Below are 23,445 nucleotides of genomic sequence, written 5' to 3' on the forward strand. Positions count from 1 at the left end.
ACAACAACATTTTGAGTTGATCAACTATGATGGATGCAGCTCCTCTCAGCAGTTCAGATATCAAGGACAACACTGGGAGATTTGTTTTGAATAATGCCATTCACATCTAGAGGGAAAAAAACAAAAACCACAAAATCTTAATATATTCTCGCTTCACTTCAAAAAAGATTTGGGCGTGGCTAGGCGGTGCAGTGGTTAGAGCACCAGCCCTGGAATCAGGAGCTCAAATCCAGCCTCAGACACTTAATAATTACCTAGCTGTATGGCCTTGGGCAAGCCACTGAACCCCACTGCCTTGCAAAAAAAAACAACTAAAAAAAAAAAACCCCAACTTGTTTTTTCCTTTATCCTTATGGTTTTCTTTCTTTTTCCTTTGTCCTAATTCCTCTTTTTTTGGTTGTTTTTATGGGGGGGGGGTTACAAGACAATGGGGTTAAGTGACTTGCCCAAGGTCATACAGCTAAGTAAGTATTAAGTGTGAGGCTGGCCAGTGCTCTATCCACTGTGCTACCTAGCTGCCACTCTTCTAAAAATGACTAATATTTTACAGGGTGTCCTAAAATTTTTGGTGCCATTTAAAGCTTCAAAAGCTTCAAAATGTATATATGAACATATATTTATACACATGCACATAAAAGCATATCTTATATAAAATAATATTTTAAAAGAGAATATAAACAATTGGTGGGAACAGAAAAAAGCTCGTGTAGGAAATGGCAATTGAGAAATGCTTTGGAGGAAGCTCATAAGAGGCAGAGGTGAAGAGGGAGTATATTCTAAATTAGGCAGAGGTGAAGAGGGAGTATATTCTAAATTAGGAGCTAAATTTTTTGTCTTCAGAACCATTTATATTCTTTTTTTGCTCTTTCTTTTTAATTCCAATTTTTAATTTTAATTTTTTAATTTTAATTTTTTTCATTGAAATGTTACTTTATTTTCCCAATTACATGCAATGGTAGTTTTTCAACATTCATTCATTTGTAAATTTCTGAGTTTCACATTTTTCTAACATCCCCCTTTCCTTCCCCTCTCCCCATGGCAATGAACAATCTGATAAAAGTTGTACATGTACATTTATGTTTAATATATTTACATATTAGATTGAGAAAGGAATTAGAATTAAGAGGAAAGAAAAAACACAAAAAAGGAAGAAATAACATAAAAGAACATAAAAAAGTAAACATAGTATGTATTCAGACTCCATATCAAGCCTCTCAGAGATGTCCTTTAGCTCTAAACTGCTGAGAGAGCTTCATCCAACATAACAGAACATCTCACAATGTTGTTCTTTTTTTAAATTAATTTAATATTTGTTCTCATTTTGTACAAATAATGTTTTTTTACATTAATAAAATATTCTTGTTTAAGAGTAAATGAAATACCCCCTCCTCCCATAAATATAGACTTGCTTGAGTGATAAAGTAAAGGGGAGAGAGAAAAAAATTAAAATAAAAAAAAAAGTAATAATTGTAGGTATGGCCAGGTGGTGCAATGGATGAAGCACCAGCACTGGAGCCACAAGCACCCAAGCCCACATGTGGCCCCATGCACCCAACAATCACCCAGCCATGTGACATGCAAGCCACCCCAACCCCACTGCCCTGCAAAAACCAAAAAATAAAATAAAATAAAATAAGAAAAAAATAAGAAAAAAAAAGACCCAAAATAAAATAAAATAGTAATAATAGTAGGGGTGGCTGGGTGGCAGACAGAGCATTGGCCCTTGAGCCAGGAGCACGGGGTCAAAATCCAGCCTCAGACACCCAGTGATCACCCTGCTATGTGGCCCCAGGCAGGCCACCCCAGCCCCATTTGCCCTGCACCCCACCCCAAAATAATAATAAAAAATGTGCTTGAGTCTTTGTTCCAACACCAACAACTCTGTCACGGGTGGATCACATTCTTTATGATAAGTCCATGGCAAAAGTTACTTACATATTTTTCCACTATTGCCATTGCTGATCACAACTCCCTCATTTCGTATTTCTCCACTACCATGTACTTTCTCTCTCCTTTCACTCTGACTCTGCTGTAGGGCAGCTGAGTGGCGCAGCAGACAGATCCCTGGCTCTAGGGCCAAGAGGCCCTGAGCAACCATACCACCCCTTAGGCCCAGCATCCACCTGGCCCTATGGTCTCAAACAGGCTATCCAATCCCAGCCCCTTGCAAGAAGTAAAAAAGAAAATGTGTTATATCTGACCACTCTCCGCCCATAGTCCATCCTCTCCTCAATCACTCACGTAACCCCCCTTCCCCCGTCCCCCCCTCTCCTTCTTACTCCAGATGTCTATACCCCATTGAGTATATATGCTGTTTCCTCTCCTAACCACCTCTGATGAAAGCGAAGTTTCTCTCATTCCCCCTTGTCTTCCCCCCCTTCCATATCACTGCAATAGCTCATTGTAATAAAGAAAAATCTTGTTATATGAAATATCTTAGCCTATTCCTCCTCTCCTTTTTTCTTTCTCCCATTACATTTCCCTTTTTTTCTATTGACTCCATTTTTACACCATATTTTATCTTCAAATTCAGCTTTCTCCTGTGCTTCAACTATAAAAGCTCCCTCTACCTGCTCTATTAACTGAGAAGGTTCATATGAGTATTATCAGTGTCATTTTTCTATGCAGGAATACATGCAGTTCATCCTCATTGAGTCCCTCATATTTCCCCCCTCTCCTCCAATCTCCATGCTTCACCTGAGTCCTGTATCTGATGATCAAACCTTCTGTTCAGCTCTGGCCATTCCAAAAGGAACATCTGAAATTCCCCTGGTTCATTGAAAGTCCATCTTTTTCCCTGGAAGAGGTCATACAGCCTTGCTGGGTAGTTCATTCTTGGCTGCATTCTAAGCTCTTTTGCCTTCTGGTATATTGTATTCCAAGCCCTACAAGCTTCCAATGTAGCTGCTGCTAAATCCTGTGTGATCCTAACTGCAGCTCCACGATACTTGAACTGTGTCCTTCTGGCTGCTTGTAATATTTTCTCTTTGACTTGGGAGTTCTGGAACTTGGCTATAATATTCCTAGGGGTTGGTTTTTTGGGATCTCTTTCTCGGGGGAATCGGTGGATTCTCTCCATTTCTATTTTGCCCTCTGTTTCTAGAATATCAGGGCAATTTTCCTGTAGTAATTCTTTGAAAATGATGTCAAGGCTCTTTTCCTGATCATGACTTTCAGGTATTCCAATAATTTTCAAATTATCTTTCCTAAGTCTGTTTTCCATATCAGTTGTTTTTTCAATGAGATATTTCACATTTTCTTCTAATTTTTCATTTTTTTTTTGGTTTTAAAGTATTGATTCCTGATTTCTGGTAAATTCATCAATTTCCCTGAATTCTATTCTTTGTCTGAAGGATTTATTCTCCTCAGAGAGTTTTTCTTATCTCTTTTTCCATCTGGCCAATTTTGCTTTTTAAAGCATTCTTCTCCTCAATAACTTTTTGAACTGTTTTATCCATTTCACCTAAGCTGGTTTTTAGCATGCTATTTTCTTCAGCATTTTTTTGGATTTCCTTGACTATGCTGCTGACTTCATTTTCATGCTTTTCCTCTCTCTCTCCTTTCTTTTCCCAGTTTTTCTTCTAACTCCCTCATTTGATTTTCAAAGTCTTTTTTGAGCTCTGTCATAGCCTGAGCCCAATTTCTGTTTTTCTTGGAGTCTTTAGATGCAGGAGCTTGTGCTTCCTCATCTTCAGACTGAGCATTTTGATCTTTCTTGGGCTCATTTGCAAAATATTTCTCAATGGTGTTCCTCTTTTTTCTCTTCTTGCTCATTTTCCCAGCCTTAGCCTGGTTTTGGGGTGCTTCCTGAGCTTTTGGGACACTCCCACAAGGGTCTCAGTATGTGAAGCTGTGTCCTCCCTACTGGTCTGTGAATGACTGTAAGTGCCCCCCTCTGCCATGGGGCTGAGATGGGGGGGACCCTGCTGTCCTATGGGTGGGGGGGGCTAGGCTGTGATCAGGATCTGAATGTGGTCAGAGCCCCAGAGTCCTGTTCCAGGGGCAGAGGACAGAGCTCCGCAGTCTCTCTCTCTTCACTCCCCCTCCCTCAGCTCAGTGGGCTCATGCCCTGGGGGCTCCTGCCTACTGGCTCCACCTGCTTCTGTTCCTGGATCTGAGCTGCAGAAAGACCACATTGCTTGCTGTGTGCCCTGAGGGCTGGGCTCCATGTGCTCACTCTGGCAGAGGTCCCCCCCACTGTTCCCCTACTTTGTGCCCGGTGCACCACTGGGGTGTAGCTCAGGAGACTCCCCTGCTGCTGTGAGCTGGGCTCCCAGCGCCCTGGGGCTGCCTCTGGGAGGCTGAAGTTCTTTCGCTCTGGTGGGCGGGCCACCCCTCTGGTGGGCCGCCCCTCCAACCCCGGGAAGCAGAGCCTTTCTGCTCTTTTCCAGGTTACCTTGAGTAGGAGAACTGCTTCCCTGTGTCCCTCTGTGGGTTCTGCCTCTTGAAAGTTTAGTTAGAGTCCTTAGCTTATGAGTTTTATGAGCAAGCGCCTGAGACTGGATTCTTTCTTGTCACCATCTTGGCTCCGTCCCCCACAATGTTGTTCTTAATGTGTACAATGTTCTCTTGGTTCTGCTCATTTCATTTAGTATTAGTTCATGTGATTCTTTTCATGTTTGTCTAAAGTTTGACCATGAATGATTTATTAACTTGTTCAGCCATTCCTCAAATAATGGACATCCACTCAGTTTTCAATTCTGTGCAACCTGCTATAAATATTTTTAAACATGTGAAACTTTCCCCCTTTTTGTAGGATTTCTTTGAAAAATAGACTATTGGTATTGCTGAGTCCTATTTACAGTCTTGAAAAATATTTCTGGGGCAGAGCCAAGATGGTAGCTCAAAATTAGGAAGCTACTAGAGCTTCTTCCTAACCAACTTTAAGTGAATCCTTTAAAGAGATCCTAAAGCTTCAGAACCCACAAAAACAAAAATGAAACAAGTTCTCAACTCAAGATATCATGGAGGAACTTCAGTAAAGATCTGTCTCATGTGGGTAAAGGAGAAGAATAACACAGTTTAGGTGGGAGAGTTGGAAAGCCAAAAGGAGGATATTAGCCACAGCACAATTCAAGTCTGGGCTCAGCAATTCAGCAGTGTAGTAGACCAGCAGTGAAGGTCCCAACCCAAGCTTGGAAGAGAGCCTCAGGAATGCTAGTACAACAGGAGGGACTGGGTTGGGCTACCCTAATGTAGAGAGCAAAACACAAGCATATGAAACATAGGCAATGCTCTAGACATGGAATAAGTCAGGGACAAGACCCCAATCTGGGGTCACAAAAAGCTTGGTATTATACCCTCTGTGCTGCAGGAGCAGAGCTCAACTATCAAAAGGGGTTTATAAATTGGTCTAAAATGCAAAAATGATCTCTTGGGACAGTTTAAAAAGGATTTTAAAAACCAAAGAAGAGAGAAAAAAGAAAAATGAAGAAAAGAAATGAGAGTCATGCAAGAGAATTATGAAAAATTGACAAAAGAAAACAACAACTTTACAAGTAAAATTGTCCAAATGGGAAAAGAAATCAACTTTTTTAAAGGTAAAAATAGTCAATTGGAAAAGGAATATACTTCAAAATGCTTCAAAAAGTAAAACTGACCAACTGGAAAAGGAAACACAAAAGCTAACCAAAGAAAATAAAACCCTAAAAATTAGAATTGTACAAATAGAAACCAATGATTCTATAAGACACCAAGATTCCATCAAACAAAACCAAAAGACTAAAAATAAATAGATGAAAATGTAAAGTATCTCTTAGGAAAAATGATCAACCTGAAAAAAATAGATCCAGAAGAGATAATTTATAAATTATTGATCTATTTGAAAGCCACGATCAGAAAAAAAAAAAAGCCTGGACGATATCTTGCAGGAAATTATCATTGAAAAGTTCCCTAATATCCTAGAATAAGAAGATAAAATAGTCCTTGAATGAATTTATCAATCACCAGAAAGAGACTCCAAAATAAAAACTCTAAGGAATATTATAGCCAAATTTCAGAATTATTAACTAAAGGAGAAAAAGCTGCAAGCAGTCAAAAAGAAGTCATTTAAATAACAGGGAGTCACAGTTGGAATTACCTAGGACTTCTCAGTTTCAATATTAAAGTATCAGAGGGTCTGTAATATTAAATTCTGGAGGGCAAAGGAGCTTGGATTACAACCAAAAATCCTGGTAAAATTCAGGATATTCTTTTAGGGGGGAAAAGATGGATTTTCCACAAAATAGAGGACTTTCAAATTTACCTAATAAAAAGACCAGAAATGAACAAAATATTTGCCTTCAAATACAACTTAAGAGATGTATAAACAGGTAAATGAACAAGGGAGAAAATGCTCTGTCTACATCCTCATTTGGGAAGATAATACTTGCAACTCTTTTTTTTCATTTATTTTTTAATTTTACAATTTTTCCCCCCTAATCTCGCTTCCCTCCCCTATCCCCAGCAGAAGGCAATCTGATAGTCTTTACACTGTTTCCATGCTGTGCACTGATCAAAATTGAATCTGTTGAGAGAGAAATCATCCTTAAGTCAAAAAACAAAATATAAGAGATAGCAAGATTACATAATAAGATAATGTTTTTATTTTTTTAATTAAAGGTAATAGTCTTTGGTCTTTGTTCGAACTCCACAATTCTTTCTCCGGATAAAGACGGTATTCTCCATTGCAGATACCAAGATTGTCCCTGATTGTTGCACTGATGAAATGAACAAGTCTATTAAGATTGATCATCAACCCCATGTTGCAACTCTCAAGAATCATATTTCTCTTAGAATAGTTGAAAGGAGTATAGATTAAAAACTGAATATAATTTGATGATGCTTATGAGTCTTGAGAATTATATTTCTAATGGGACAGTTGAGGAAAGGGTACTTGAACAGAGGATGAAAGTATAAAGAGTTTATGATGTGATGAAATTTTGTAATCAGTCCTTGTGAATTGTGCTCTATCTGGACAAAAAAGAGGAGTGTATTTTGATAGAGGGTTTGGTCACAAGACTGGTATAAAACAAGACATGAAAAAGGATTATACTATGAAAAGAAGGCATTAAAGGATAAATAATACCACATGATGAGGCACAAAGGACATATTATAGGAAAGGGAAAGAGGGGAAGGTGTGAGCTTAAGTAAATCTTACTCTCAATAGATTCAGTGCAAAGAGAGAAAATATACATTCCAATTGTGTTTAGAAATGTATCCTTCCCTACTGGGAAGTAGGGGAGAGGGGAAAGAATGGGGAAGATGAGGCTGATAAAAGGGAAAAGAAAAGGAAAAGTAAGGTAAACTTTAAGTAAAAAAAAGTAAAGTAAAAGCAGAAAGGGAAGTAAAAGGGGAAAGGGAGAAGAAAAGAGAAGAGGATTGATGGGAGGGCAAATTGAGAGAGAGGCAGAAGTTAGAAGAGGAGGAGGATAAAGGGAAAAGAGAGAGAAAAGTACAATGAGGGAGAAGATGGAAAAAATGCAGAATTAGTTATCTTAATTGTGAATGTGAATGGGGTGAATTCACCCCCAAAAAGGAAAGAAGATAACAGAATGGATTAAAAACCAGAATTCTCCAGTATGTTGTTCACCTTAAGCACATTTGAAGTGGAGAGATACACATAGAGTAAAGGCAAAAAGGTTGGAGTAGAATATATTACACTTCAGCTGAAGTTAAATAAAAGCAATCTCAGACAAAGCAAAAACAAAAATAGGTCTAATTAAAAGGGATAAGGAGGGAGAAAGACATTTGTAAGGCTAAGGCAATTAATAAATGTATTTGTGAAATTTTGTAAAATACACCTTATATTGTCCATCAATTGGGGAACTGCTTAACAAATCAAGTATATGAATGTAGTGGAGTACTATTGTTTTCTATGATATCATGAGTGGGCTAACTTCAGAAAGACTTGCATGAACTGATGCTGAAAGGGGTGGGCAGAACCAGGAGAATATTGTTCACATTAATAGCAACATTGTGAGATGATCAACTCTACAGAAGTAACTTCTCCCAGAAGTTCAGTGATTAAGGACAATCCTGAGATTGTCATCCACATTCAGAGAAGAAACTTTGGATTCTGAATGCAGAACAAAATACGTTATGTTCACCTTTTAAAACTTCTTTTATTTTTTTTCATTCTAATGGGTTTTTTCTCCTAAGTTCTAATTCTTTTTTCATAATATGACTAATATGTAAACATGTTAAACATGATTGTAATATATATATAATATATATATTATATATATATGTATATATATATATATATATATATATATATATATATATATATATAAACTATATCAAATTGTTTTCTGCCCTGGTGAGCAGTGAGGGAAGAAAGAGTGGTAGAAAAATCTGAAACTTCAAAGTTTGCAGAAGGATAAATGTTGGAAACTATCTTTACATGTATTTGGAAAATAAATAAATAAGTAAATTTTAAAAGAAAAATAAATCGTTAAGGATCCCAAAGACCTTTTGTTTAACTGGGCTATATCTAATGATATTTACTTTAAATAAATGAAAACTGATAAAATTATAAAATAGTTGTTAATTCCTTAAAATGACAATAAATCAATATAATCTATTAATGAAAAATAACTTTTGTTTCCAAAACAACCAAAATAGATGAATTGATGCAGAATTAAGTGAATAAGGAAAAATGATATATACATTGACCGTAATAATGCAAATGAAAGGAGCAAGAACAAAACCTGTTGTATAATTATAATGACCATTTTTTGCACCAAAGAAGACAGGAGAAAAATATCTCCCTCCCTTCTAAGTACAGAAGGAAATCTATGGGTTTGGAACACTACATATATTATTGGATTCAATTTTCTTGAAATGCTGTTAAAAGCAAATAAATAGAAATTAAGAGGTGATATTTTTGAAGAAAAATCCACTGAGAAATGACTATCACATCATACATATTCACGGACATGATTAATTTTGCAATTCACCATTTTCACCTATCTATAAATTTCAAGTTTCTATGTACAATGTGGAGTTAGGTTTATTTACTAGCTGACTCATGATATTAATCTGTAATATAATGCTTCAAGATCCATCCCAGGGATACACTTATTGAGGGTAATTATCCTATGATTTATTTTTGGGTTCAGGAGAAATGAGAGAATATCAAATGGGCACTTAGGTGGCTTAGGGTGAGCTGAGTTCAAACCTTCCCTAACACACTCACTAGCTGTGTGATACTGGGCAAGTCACTTATTATCTATTTACCTTAATTCACTGGAGAAGGACATAGTAAATCACTTTTGCCAAGAAAATCTTATAAGGGCACCAAGAATCAGAAATGACTGAACAATCAATTGCTCCTTCTGTTCCCTTTCCATTTAAGTGTCTTCTTTCCCCTTTAAGGATACAATATTTATGTTGACCTTTTTAAATAACCTAAATAAAAATTTATTCTGGAACTAGGTCAATGGTGGTGTGATTGATCAGGATTCAGTGCCCTCCTAATTTATTGAATCATTTATGAATGCTTTGACATAGTAATAAGGACTTATTATGAACAAAGACTAAATTTCTCAAATCTCAGAGGGGGCAGTCAATTAATCATATAAGAAACTGCTAGATAGGGCATGATAATGACTTTATATAAGAAATGTCATCTTTCTGGGCCTCCATTACTTCATCTGAAACATGAGGAAAAATTGAACTAGATGTTGCCTAAGTTCCCAATTTTTCATAGTTTATTGATCAGTTAAAAGTGATATATCCCATCTAAGATGTATTAATACTTTGCTTCAAATCCTAAATTTATTTCACCTTATTATTGGAATTAGTAAGCAGTTATTGGTGTTATGATTGTTTGCTGATGCTGATCAGTAATGATTAATTTTGTTTTATACACATGTTTTAGCTAAAAATAGCAGGAAACCAATAAATTTAATAAGATCGTGAAAGTATATATACAAAAAATATTTTTTTCCAGAAAAAGAAATGCTTTTAAATAAAATAACCTTTTAAAAGTCTGTGATATAAAAATGATTTTGTGCATCATAATTGCTTATAGAATTGCTGCTTTATTTTTGGGACTAATAATTAGAAATTTTGGTGTTAATTGTAGCTCTTCATATGATTGAAACAATGCTTGACAAACAGCCTAAATAGTGTCAGCAGTGAGAAGAATTATTCATATATCTAAAGAACTTTTGTTTGGTATATGCAGTGTTTCAAACCCAACCTTCTAGTTGATTACCTGAGATATTGATGTCTTTCTCTTTTTTCATTTTAAGTAGATAAAACAACATATTTATTTAAAGGTGCAAATTTAATAATATCCTACTATTTGTTAAAGTTGTTGGGGAAGATTGATAACAATGCCACATAAAGACACATTTTTGTTATTTTTTTATAGATTTAAAAAATTTTAAATGTGTATAATGTAGGAAAATTCTTTTGGTCTCGGGGCAGCTAGGTGGCACAGTGGATAGAGCAGAGACCCTGGAGTCAGGAGTACCTGAGTTAAATCTGGCTTCAGACATGTAATGATTACCTAACTGTGTGACCTTGGGCAAGCCACTTAATCCCTTACCTTGCAAAAACCTAAAAAAAAAAAAAATTAATTAAAATAAATAAATAAAAATGTAAATACAAAAGATATCATTAAAAATTCTTTTAGTCTCTGTAGAGATAGATTAATTAGCATTAGAATGAATGGATGGTCTACAATAACTATTTTAAAATATGACCCTTTATATATTCAGACAAACTGAATGTCTTACAATTATTTGTATCTTGAAATATTAGGAGCTATATTTAATTTTTCCAGTTGCTGCAAAAATGATCAACTTTGTGAGAAGTATCCCATAAAAGAAGGTTCTTTTAAAATTGTAAGAAATATTAGTGCAGAGTCCAGACCCATTTCTATATGGTTTTGCCTTGTTCAAATAAAATATGACCTAGAAGGAAGTTCTATATTGATTGTTCTGGGAGAATCATGTGGAAGTGGTGGGGGGAGGGTAGAAAAGGTTGATGTCAATAAAATTTGGAAACCTCTAGCTTATCTCAACTATCTTCTCCTCACAAAGTTTATTATGTGTTAATTTATATTTTATTTAGAATATTTTTTCTTCCATTTTTCAAAGAAGTTGTTAAATACTTTGCCAAACGTAGCCTAGAAATATATTTCTCTGAAACATCCAAGCTACCTGATCAAAGACAATTTTCTAAATCTCTCTGCATTAATATGTGCAACACTAACTCTTTATACCTCCTAGGTTCAAGTTTTTATCTTTTCTACAAAAAAAAAAACACATAATTGTGTTATAGAGGTTTGACTGCTTTGCAATGTAATATTCTATCAGTCATCCAGAATATAATCCAAAAATCATTTTAGAGATTAGGAGAAAAATTATCAGAAAGTCAAATTAAACATATAAAAACTATTTACTTCTTTTTTGTTTTGTTTTGTTTTGTTTTTTAGTTTTTGCAAGACAATGGGGTTAAGTGGTTTGCCCGAGGCCACACTGCTAGGTAATTATTAAGTGTCTGAGGCCGGATTTGAACTCAAGTATTCCTGACTCCAAGGCCAGTGCTCTATCCACTGCGCCACCTAGCCACCCCTATTTACTTCTTTACATGACAAAATCAGACACTATGCAAATCTTCTTAGAAGACTAGTTATGATGTATCCTAATAAGTTAACATGCTTGTTTATGTTGCCAACAAATACTTGAAATACAATTTTATAAGCAACAATATCCACATAAAATACTTTTTTGACTTATCTGGATATAAATACTTACCTTTCATTTGTACAAAATCAAGTTGGTGGATGGACTGCAGCAGAGGTGTGTTGTCTAGATTCAAATCAAAGTCTGTTGTCATCCTTGGTGTAAGAGTCCCTTTTCCCCATTGATCTTCAGTCAAATGCACTCTCCTAATGAGTGCATCAGAGATCTAATCACATTAAAGATTGTGTGAAAGATTTTATGCTTTGCCAGGAAATAGAACAGCTATATCCTTACCTGGAAAAAACTGAAATCTCTGAAATGGTTTTTACCCAACTCCAAACTTTTCTTGACACATTTCCAAATATCCATATATTTAGAGCTAATTTTACATTTATTAACAGGCAAGTGTTGGTGCAAACTAATTTTATGGATATAAATGATGTATATGCTAAACACTAGTACATTTCTTTCTGATATTACTTAGTGAACTCAGTGCTACTGCAACAGGTGATGCATAACCCACCTATGAAATTAACCAGTTAGTCTCCCTCTTATATTGAGAAATGACATTGCACCCCTCTTTAGAATCACAAAATGAAGGAAGAAAATGATAAGAGATCCTAAATTAATTGTATTCATCAAATTATAATTTCTGACATCTTAAAGAAAAAGTCTGTGAAGTGATTATCATTTCATAGACCAGAACTAAACATAGAAGACTTAATTCTTTGCAACCCTGTCCTGGGTCCCCAATGTGCTGATTAGTATTTACTTCCTATCATCTAGTATGTCTAGATCTGATATTATCCATGCTTCATTTCTCTTTCTGGCTATCTTCTTACCAAGTGCTTGAACATATACACCCCTTACCATGTCATGGGCTCATAATTCAAATCAATGTAATCATTAATTCCACTCATCATCCCTGTAGCCTTCTAAATCAAAATATCCCTCCCTGATCAATACTCCCCTATGTATTTAATTTTTGGATCATGAATGTAAGAACTCTTAGTCAACAAGCAATTATTAAGTGCTTACTATATACTAGATACTCTGTTTTTGTATTTATATCCAAAGAACTTAGCCTTGTACTTGGAATGCAGTAAGGGTTTACTAAATGCTTTCTCTTTTATGTATTCATTGTGGAGCTTTTCTTTTTCCTAAACATCATATTCATTTTCTTTCCATTTCTTTGTCTGCTTTTTAATTTTGTATTTTTATTTGAAAATGTCACACTTAACAAGCAAAGGTTTACTTTAAGTGTAAACTGAGCTTTAAGGATAATCAATTTTAAATTATAACATTTCATTAAAATTTGGCCTTGACTAACAGAAAAAATCAAAGTATGTTCAGGTAAGGAGTAATAAACTATCAAGGTATAAATCACATGTGCCTAGAGCTTCAAGACAATTCAGAATACCTAATAATCATGTGACAAAATAAATCTTTTAATTTCCCCAAACCTCATTTTATTCATCGATAAAACCATAATAATAATAATTTTTTAGATTATTGTGATCAGGGAAAAATAATTTCCAATAACCAGGGGACTTTCCTTGGGAAAATAAAGGACCTTGAAAAGAGAAATCCTCTTCCTATTCCCCCACTCTTCTGTAGAAGAAACCAGATTTGAATCCACCTTCTTGGGCACACAGAGACAGAGAGACATAAACTGAAATAGTCAGCAGTGATCTTCCTCTTCCCATCTCTTATAGTACCATATTCTTCTCTTAGGTACTCCTCTAATACACTTATATATTACTGTGCATTATTATCTACATATGTCTTATTTTTATACTGCCCTTCCTCCTCACTTCAACTTCTAAATCTCAAGATTACTTCAAAATTCAACTCAAATGCTACCTTGAAACCTTGTTATCAATTAGCTTGTATTTACTGGATTCACCTTTATACATACAAACATATATATAATATATATTATATATGTGTGCATATACATATATAGAAAAATAACATAGTTTTATTTCCTTTTATTTCCTTATGTTTGCATGTTTGCATGTTATTTTTCTATTTACCTTTTTATTTATTTAATTTATATAAATATATTATTACATAAATTATATATTATAGAAATATATAATATATAATTATTTTTGTTATATACTAAATAATAATATAATATTATCATATATTAAAGATATAAATAATATTGTGATATAATAAATTATCTAAATATATTATTTATTTAATTTTAATTATTTAATCTATCTTATTTCTATATATTTCTTTCTTTTTATTTCCTTATATGCTATTTTTTCCACACATGCCACTGCCTCTCCTGGATCTATGCCTTTGCATTGACTGTCCCCATAACTGTACATAGGTTATTACTAATGCCCTTCAAAACATTTCAAGTTCAGTTTTCTATAGCAGATATTTCCAAGTCCCCTCACATGCTCATGCCTTTACAAGCTTACTTTTTTTAGTATGGATCTTGCATGTACCTCTATATGAGCATCATGTCTCCCCTATGGAAATTCCTTGAGGCAAGAAACTGTTTCATTTTTATCTTTGTCATCTCTATCATGCTTGTACAAACTAATAATATTTGTTGGTGCATTAAATGAAGGATTTTGGAAAATGTGGTGGCACTACATAAATGTGAATTTTTAATAATTCCCACTACTTTCACTAGGCATTTTCTTCCTGATCAGGGTTATAATGCACAAATAATATTCACTGTTCTTTTTTTATGAGGAAAATGAAACATAGAGGGACAGGAAGAAAACAAGTATTTATATAGCACCTACTAGGTACCAGGAACTGGGCTATGAACTTTTCAAACATTATTGTACTTGATCATCCCAACAAGCCTGTGCAGACACTTGTTGTTACTATCCTCATTTGACAGTTGAAGAAACTAAAACAGAGTTCAAATGACTTGTCCAAGGTCACAAACTAGTGAATGTCAGAGACTATATCAGAACTCAGATTCAGTACTTTTTCCTCTGTGCCACCTACCTACATCCAAATAGGAAACAGGAATAAAACAACTCCCCAGGATCGTACAACTAGCAATTGAGAAATCTGGGACTTAAATTTTATTTATTATTCCCAACACTCTTTCATATACATATATATATATATGTATATGTATATATATACATATATATATTATATTATCTCTGATAATTTCTTCTGAAATTACCAAGTAACTACTAATTGACCAGAAAATTGGCACTGAGAAAGTAAATTAATGTACCTTGATTTGGATATTTTTGATAAAACAATTCTAGCCAGATGTACTGATTTATATAAAAGACCCCAATTTCCTCTTAAAAGAAACCTCCCTCTTTCTTGTGAACTACAACTCAATTCTTTTATTGTTACCTCAGTTCCCTCAAGTCTAAAATTAAAGTTAGACTAATGACTTCTACAGTCCCCACAATTTCTGAAATACTATGATTTCAAAAGGCTATAAATTTAAATGAATGATGGGCTTATGAGGAGTTTAATTTTTCTTTTTTCAATTAAACAGCAAATATTACTCCATATAACATTCTTTACAAATCATAGCATCTGGCAATGATTTTCTGGTAGTTGAAAGGAAAGTTATGAAATGGGATTATGTTAAAGTGGATTATGCTATATATATCTTGGAATAGATTAGATGGAACTTGAATTCCTAGACCCTGTCCTATTGGATATTTAAAATTGAAAAACCAAAGAATACTCACCTGCAAAAAGCCACTGGGGTCATTTTCCTTGATAACCTCCAAGCAGTATTCCATAAGACCAGTAGTCTGTCGCAATTTCACTGTACAGTGAGATATCTGATCTCGAACCACCTGTAAGGCAAGTTAATATTCCAAAATAGTTAAAATTTTAGCAAAGTCAGCTCTAAAGTATGGGCACTTTTGCATTTTCTTCTCAGCAATTCTAGCTTAGTGATTAATTATTACTGTCATAGTCTCCAAGGAGCAGCAACATAAAGACAAATTGGGTACTTTGATACTCGTTTCATTTAGCAAGAAAAAGTGTAATAAAGGGGACCAAGACATAGTCTCTGCTCCATAGGAAGTGACTCAGAACTCAAATTATAGGAAGTGACTCAATATATCAATTTAGATCCACATGATTCTTCTTTCACTATTACTACATATATTCCATGGAATGTACATCCAGCACAGTCTTCTAAAACCCAAGAATTAGAAAAAGAAAAACCAACATTTGCTGATTCTTTTTCTAAAAATGCAAAATATTTTGCATCCATTTTTAAAAATTATTGTTTAATCATAATCCAATAAAGCCAGCTTGAAATCATAAATAATCAGTTTCATCAGAAACTGTCATTGCTACCTACATTATCATTGCTAATGTAAAACTTTAGGATTTTGAACAGTGTCAACTTCATATCCAATTCTGGGTAGTCTGTGAAGAGAAAGGGAGTTGAATTGTTATTCTGTAGAAATTGTCAATAGTGATTATTGGAAAGAAATTGAGAAGACAGATAAAGGCATAGAGAAGACTGAATTTGACCTCTGTACTGTTAATAACTAATAAAAATATAGTTGAGACATTTTGAACATCATCTTGAGCTATGGGACTATATTCCAAAAGTTGGAAGTCAAGAATAATATTAATTATTATAGGGCTCTATGGTTGTGAGCTTTTTTACACCTAAGATATTGTGAGCAATTATTTCCATTAAAAGTAACCACTTTTTGTTCCATTTCTCTCTTTTCTGTGAATTATGCATATGTACATGCAAATATAAATCATCTGGTGATTTCTATCTTTTCTATTTCAGATCTTCTATCTGAAGAATGTCAAAGAGACTTACCTCATGTCTTGAGTTGGATTTTATCAGGAAATGCTAAATTAACAGAAGAGGTCAGACTTTTAGCTAACCAAAATTTGCAGGAGAAATGACTCCAAGTGCCAAATAATGAGAGGAAAGAAAAAATTCTCACAACAACATGGTTGATTGGTTGGTTGGTTTTCAAAGAGGGCCAAAATGACATTATTTTTCTGGAGTCAAGATACAGTTTATCTTGACATGCTCTACCACAAGTTGGTCCATATGAACAATTAGAATGAAGATGCCTCCCAGGTCCCACAGTCAATTCCAAAGTTTTTCAGAGGGCCCTTTAGTCACTTCTTCTGATTACCATGTGAGTCTTTGCCTTGTATGAATTCTCCATAAAATAGTGTTTTAGGGAAACATACATTTGGGGTTCAAATAATGCAATCAATTCTTCTAAATTGTGCTCTTTGCCATAGTGTTTGAATGCTTAGGAGTTTAAGTCAAGAAAGGACCTTTAGTGTTTGGTAACTTATCCTGCTAGGTGAACTTCAGAAACTTCCTAAGAAATCAAATGGAGGTAATTCAGTTCCCTAGCATGACACTGGTATGCTGTTGAGGTTTCACAAGCATACAACAATGAGATCATCACAACAGCTCTGTAACCTTCAATTTGGTAGGCAGTCTAATATCTCTTCTTTCACACATTTTTCTTTGGAGCCTCCCAAATACTGAGCTATCTGGCATTGTGAGCATCAACTTCATCATCTATATGTACATACCTAGAAAACATAATGCCAAATTAAATAAATTTATTCACAGAATTCAAACCCTTTCCATTTGTTGTAACTGATGATTACATTTTTGGATATGTGATTTTGAGTGGCGAAGAACCTATGTTTTCTTGTTGATTATTAAGCCAAAATGAACACAAACAGCATATAATCCATACTTTGTTGCATCTCACTTGCATTTCAGTTTCTGTGAATGAGGAAAAATCATGCACCAACACTCCTTCCACTTTAGATTTGGCTTATAGTATTTTGATCTTGACACTATGTTCATCCTCATTGAAGGTTTATGACAACATTGCTGAGAACATTATACCAAAATAAAAATCAGGGAAATTAACTAACACAAAGCTTTGCTTTACTGTGAAAACACAAGAGCATCATCCATTATTCAGAACCCAGACTAACATACAGATATGAAATCGATATACAATACAGATGTACCAAATTTTAATATAATTTTCCACAAACCTTCATTACTGACAGTATTAAAGGCCTTGGTCAAATCAACAGATGTTGTGAATAGACTTCTTTTCTGCTACTGGTATTTCTTCTTAAAATGTTGGGAAACAAACACCATATTGTCTGTTCCTCAGTCCTTTCTGAAGCCATGCTGGTTTTTTAAGTAGATGACTATCTTCCAAGCTGAAGGATCAGCCTATTAAGGAGGATTCTGACAAAAATCTTGCCAGTAATGATTAAGAGAGAAATTCCACCCTCCCCATACCCTAACTGTCACAGGATAAGGCTATTTCCTTTATAGAGATGGGTAATGGAGGTATCCTTGAACTCCTAGAGGATTACCTCTTCTTGCCATATAACCTGAAAAAGTTCACCCAGCTTTTGTCTTAGCAGTGAACCCTCTTTCTTGTAAATTTCCGATAGAAGAGAATCAGGACCAGATGTTTTTGCCTTGTGAAAGGAGCCTAATGGCCTTCAAAACTCTTCTTCAGTTGGACAGTCAACTAGAGAAGGATTGACTTCAATCTGAGCTATACAATTAATGACTTCAGCATTGATTGATGACTATTGAGAACTATGAAAGTGTTTAGGTCATCTCTTTTTAGGATCAGGTCCCTATCAATAATCAATGTGATTCCATCAACATTCAATAGTTGAAATGTACCGTATGTCTTGGGGCCATAAATCTCCTTCAGGGCATAATAAAAGCACTTTAGATTATTGAAATTAACATAAAACTGAATTCATCTGTCTACTGAATTCATCTGAGACAAGAATCCTGTATCTCTTTAAGTTTCACTTGCACTTTACTTTTGTTGGAGTTAAGTACTACCTTCTTAAAAAATGGATGAACTATCTTGCTGATAAACCTCATTTTTTCATTTAGCAGGTTCCACCATTTTTGTTAAACTAATCTTGATGCTTGTGAGAGTTCTAATTCAGATGCGCAAATGCAGTGCTACACACCAAACTGCTCACTCCTTTTCTACTCCACTGTTGACAACCTTGTGTTGATTTGATTTTCCCTCCAAATTAGTAACAAACTATGCTAGAAGAAATGCTTTAATTTGTTGACATCAAGTCTTCTGGCAGTCATCTTTCCCTGGGATCTCTTTGTTAAATGCAATTATTTATCTTGGAGAAGATAGGTATATGATCAGTCCATCATTCTGTGTCACACTTCACCTTTGTCATTCTCATATCCTGATTTTCTCTTCTTACAATGACACAATCTATTAAATGTCATTGTTTGCATGAAGTTTTATTGCATTTAGGTAAATGGAAGACAGTATTGGTGATGAGGCCATGAGATACACAACTCTTCAATAACAAGTAATCACTGTTACTGTTGATTCCACCTCCATTTTTCCCAAAGGACTCCCTGCCATGTCAGCTAGTCTGTACCTACTGTTGCATTAAGGTCACCCAGAATTATAAGCCTATCTTCTTTTGTCAGAGTGATGAGGGGTTCAAGTTCTTAATAAAATTTTTTCTTTGACATCTTCATGGTTGGAATATCTGCTCTGATGAGGTGAGCAATGTGATCTTTAAAAAAACTCTGAGACATTTGTACATAGGATTACAAAATCAGTGTATTCATACCTGTCATTTCATCACTTGCCTATTACCATAGGACTTTCAGATAGGCAAAAATAGCATAGGTAATGTCTTTTGATTTGTGTATAGATTGAATTTAGTAAAGCAATATTGCACAACAGAGGCATAGGAAAGCTAAGAGGAGAAAAGAATCTCTCAAGCATCATGAGTTCTATTCTGAATATATTGAATTTAAGATATCTACTAGATATTCAGTTTGAGATATCTGAAAGGTAATTGAAGATGTGAGTTTGAAGATAACTAGATTTGAGAGTCATCAGCATAAAGATGATAATTAACACCATGGGAACTGATGAGATCACAAGGGAAGGAACATAGAAGGAGAAAAGAAGAGAGTCTAGGACAGAACTCTGAAGAATATCTATGATTAGAAGGATGATCTGGAGGAGGATGCTGCAAAGAAGAATGGGAAAGAATGATCAGATAGGAAGGTGGGGAAGCAGGATATTGGTGTCCCCCCCAAAAAAAAGGAAAAAAGGAGAAGATATTATTAAAGAGGAGATTATCAAAGAGCAGAGTGACCAAGAGGCTGCAAAAGTGTTAAAGAAAATAAGCACTAATAAAACGACATTGAATTTGGCAAATAAAGGATCATTAGTAACTTTGGTGGGAACAGTTTCAGTGGAATAATATCAGAATCAAGTTTATAAGGAATTAAGAATAATACGAAAGGAGAAAAAGTGGAGTCACACATTTTAGACTTCCCTGTGGAGAAATTTAGTCAAAAAGGGGCAGAGAATAAATGGAATGATAGCAGCAATGGAAGAATCAAGTGAATGCTTTCTGGGATAGGGGAGACATGGGCAAGAGAAAATGAGTGAGTAGAGAGAGATTGAAAATAAGTGAAAAAAGGGGCAGCTAGGTGGCATAGTGGAAGGGGCGGCTAAGGGTGGCATAGTAGATAAAGCACTGGCCCTGGAGTCAGGAATACCTGGGTTCAAATCCAGTCTCAGACACTTAATAATTACCTAGCTGTGTGGCCTTGGGCAAGCCACTTAACCCCATTTGCCTTGCAAAAAAAATCTAAAAAAGAAGAAGAAAAAAGAAAATAAGTGAAAAAGATTGGGGATGATGGAGGGGGTAGATTTGTTGGATGAGATGCGTGAATTGGGATTGCTTGAAAAAGAAGTGGGGTTAGTTTTATTAAGGAATAGAACATTTCATCATTTGAAATAGAAGTGAAAGTGGAAAAAGTTTATAAGGCTCCCAAATGATAGGAGATAAGGAAGAGAAGAAAAGAGGAAGTTCATAGTAATTGACTTTGATATTTTATGTGAAATATGAGACAAGATTCTCAACTGAGAGAACTGGGAAGAGGAGGGAGATTTGAGGAGGGATGAAAATGTTTGAAAGAATTCTTAAGGAGAATGACATAATGAGCTAATAAGGGAAGTATGATAGAATTACCTAGTATCAGTGATGGCACATTTGAGATAATTTAATATAAATTTGTAGTAGACCCAGTGAGAAAGATGGTATTATTTTCTCTACTTAAACTACACACAGAATTAAGGTTTGGAATTATGGTTATACCATTGCTATTGCCCTCAACCACAAATGCACTATATTCATGTTTAGGAAAAGTGAAATTACCTTATATGCTCATAACCTACTGCCTTTCCATTTCTCCCTCTATTTTCCTATACAAAAACCTACTCTTTGCCCACACCATAATTTCCAATTCATGAACCTCTTAGTTCTCCCTTAAGTATTTGTTATTCCTGTGTTAGTCACATGTTCCTCCTTTCCTCATTTTGACTTATCATACCCCCTTATCATATCAAAAAAATATATGCCATACCAAGCTCCAGTCTTGGAACACTCTACCATCTGCCACCTTAAACTCCTACAGTCACTTTACTAAATGAGGAGGGAGAAAATTACTTGATTGTTCTAACTGATCCTGTTACATATTTACATTTTGTAGTTTCAAATGGAATCTTACTGCTGCTTGGCAATCCTACCCCTCCCTAATAAACTTACCATCCCACTCACCACATTTGTTCTTCCAAATCTTTCTATATCTCTATAAACCATGAATCCCCCTCATCCCACTCTCAACTAAGAACCTTGCCTCATATTTTACTGAAAAAAAAAGATCTACTCCACAGCTCTTTATCTCTGGTTAAAACCTTCTGTCACTATCTCTTCCCTCACCTGTCTCACAGAGAGAAATGGCCCTTCTCCTTGCCAATGCAAATTCCTTTACCTGAACAAATGATCCTATTCCATCTCATCATTTCCATAAGATTGTCTCATGTATCATCTCCATTTTCTCACTTGTCTTCAATTTCTCCTGGTCTACAAGCTGCCTCTTTACTACAAACAGACATGCCATTTCTCTTCCATCTTCAAAAACCCTCACCTGATCTTTCTCTCCCTAGTAATATCCCATTTCTCTTTTACCTTTTGTGACTAAATTCCTTGAGGTTATAAATGACTCTACTTCCTCTTTTATTTTCTTAACTCTCTACCACCTGACTTCTGTCCTTATGATTCCACAAAATTTGCTCTCACTAAACTTATCAATGATCTCTTAATTGACAAAGTCAAATAACTTTTCTCAAATTTCATCTTTCTGGATTTCTTTACAACTAATAGAAAAAATAATCAGAATCAGAATCATAAACTAATGTTTATATAGTGGCTGCTATGTGCCAGGCTCTGAGCTAAGTGCTTTATAAATGTAATCTTATTTAACCCTCACAACCCTGGGGGGGGCATTATGCTATTATTACTTTAATTTTACAGTTGAGGGAAGTGAGATATGAATGCAGGTCTTCCTCACTCCAGGACTGATAAGAATACACTGTGATACCAAGCTTTTGACATTTTCTAAAACATTTTCCCCTTGATATTCTCTTCTCTATAGGTTTTCAGGTCACTGTTCTCTCCTGATTCTCTTCCTACCTTGAGAGAAGGTGGAGTCACTTATAACCTCAAGGATCTTCATCCAAGTCATACTCACTAAACATAGTTATTGCCCACCTGTGCCTTTACTTCTTCCTGTAAACAAATTCTCTTGATGATCTCATTAGTTTCTATGACAAAAAGATCAATTATCAATTTATTATAATAGTTTAAGTGAAAGATTGTCCAGGTTTCACAGTCATATAGCAATGAGATCAGCACAATGTAGACCTTCAGTTTGGTAGTTAGTCTAATACCTCTTCGCTCCCACATTTTCTTTAGGAGCCTCCCAAATACTGAGCTAGCTCTGGTAATATGTGTGTAAACCTCATTGTCAATGTGTACCTCCCTGGAAAGGACACTGCCCAGCTAAGTGAATTTGTCCACAGTACTCCAAACCAAGTGTGAGATAATAAAGTGTTGCACTAGTCTGGTGGCAGTGTCAGAGGAAAAAAGGGGTCATATATGAGAGATATGAAAATAGAATGAAAAGAACTTGACAACAGATTGGAACTGGAGGGTGAGAAAGAATAAAGAATTGAGAATTACAATCTACATTGTGAACCTAGGTGACTGGTAGGATAGGTATACTGTTAACTATAATCTAAAGTTAGGTCAAAAAAGATGGCTTTGGGTTAAAACTAATAAGTTCAGTTTGGGACATACCTATTAAGTCTGAGATGTCCAAAAAAAAACCCAGGTTGAGATGCCTAATAGGTAGTTAAAAATGTGTGACTAGAGAGAGGTTAGGCATGTTTAAGCAGAACTGAGAAGCTTTTTATATAGATATAATACTTAAACTTCTGAAAGATTATGGAATCACCAAATGCCATAAAGGTATGGGAAAACAAAGGACAAGACAGAACCCTGTGGGACATCCACAGTTTGTAGACATTGCCTGCTAGATTCAGAAAAGAAGACAAAGAAGGAATGATCAGGTAAGTTATAAACCTTGGAGAGAGTGGTGTCATGAAAATCTAGAAAGAAGGGAATATCCAGAAGATGATAGAGAACAAAAATGTCCAGGTTTCCAGAGAGGTCCAGATTTTGAGGCTGTTAGATTTGGTAATTAATAAAATATTGATAACTTTGGAGACAATGGTTTCAGTAGAATGATGAGATGAGAAACTAGACTGAAGAGATATGAAGACAATAAGAGAAGAGGAAGTGGATACACAGATTGTAGACAGATTTACCAAAGAATTTACATATAAAAGAGGA

The 23,445-nt window shown here is 35.0% G+C and overlaps 1 protein-coding gene across 4 annotated transcripts in view; it reads right to left on the reverse strand.

The window, feature by feature from the left end:
* TRIM9 (tripartite motif containing 9) overlaps nt 1–23,445 on the reverse strand; it is a 159,110-nt gene that overhangs the window by 70,950 nt on the left and 64,715 nt on the right. For all 4 annotated transcript variants that reach the window (XM_074213468.1, XM_074213470.1, XM_074213467.1 and 1 more), the window contains exons 4-5: nt 15,378–15,488; nt 11,752–11,905 (exon numbers count right to left, since the gene is read on the reverse strand). In XM_074213468.1, coding sequence (XP_074069569.1) covers nt 11,752–11,905; nt 15,378–15,488 — 265 coding nt within the window. The remainder of the gene's footprint in view (nt 1–11,751; nt 11,906–15,377; nt 15,489–23,445) is intronic.

The sequence above is a fragment of the Macrotis lagotis genome, chromosome 1 (assembly GCF_037893015.1).
Source record: "Macrotis lagotis isolate mMagLag1 chromosome 1, bilby.v1.9.chrom.fasta, whole genome shotgun sequence".
NCBI classification, from domain to species: Eukaryota; Metazoa; Chordata; class Mammalia; order Peramelemorphia; family Peramelidae; genus Macrotis; species Macrotis lagotis.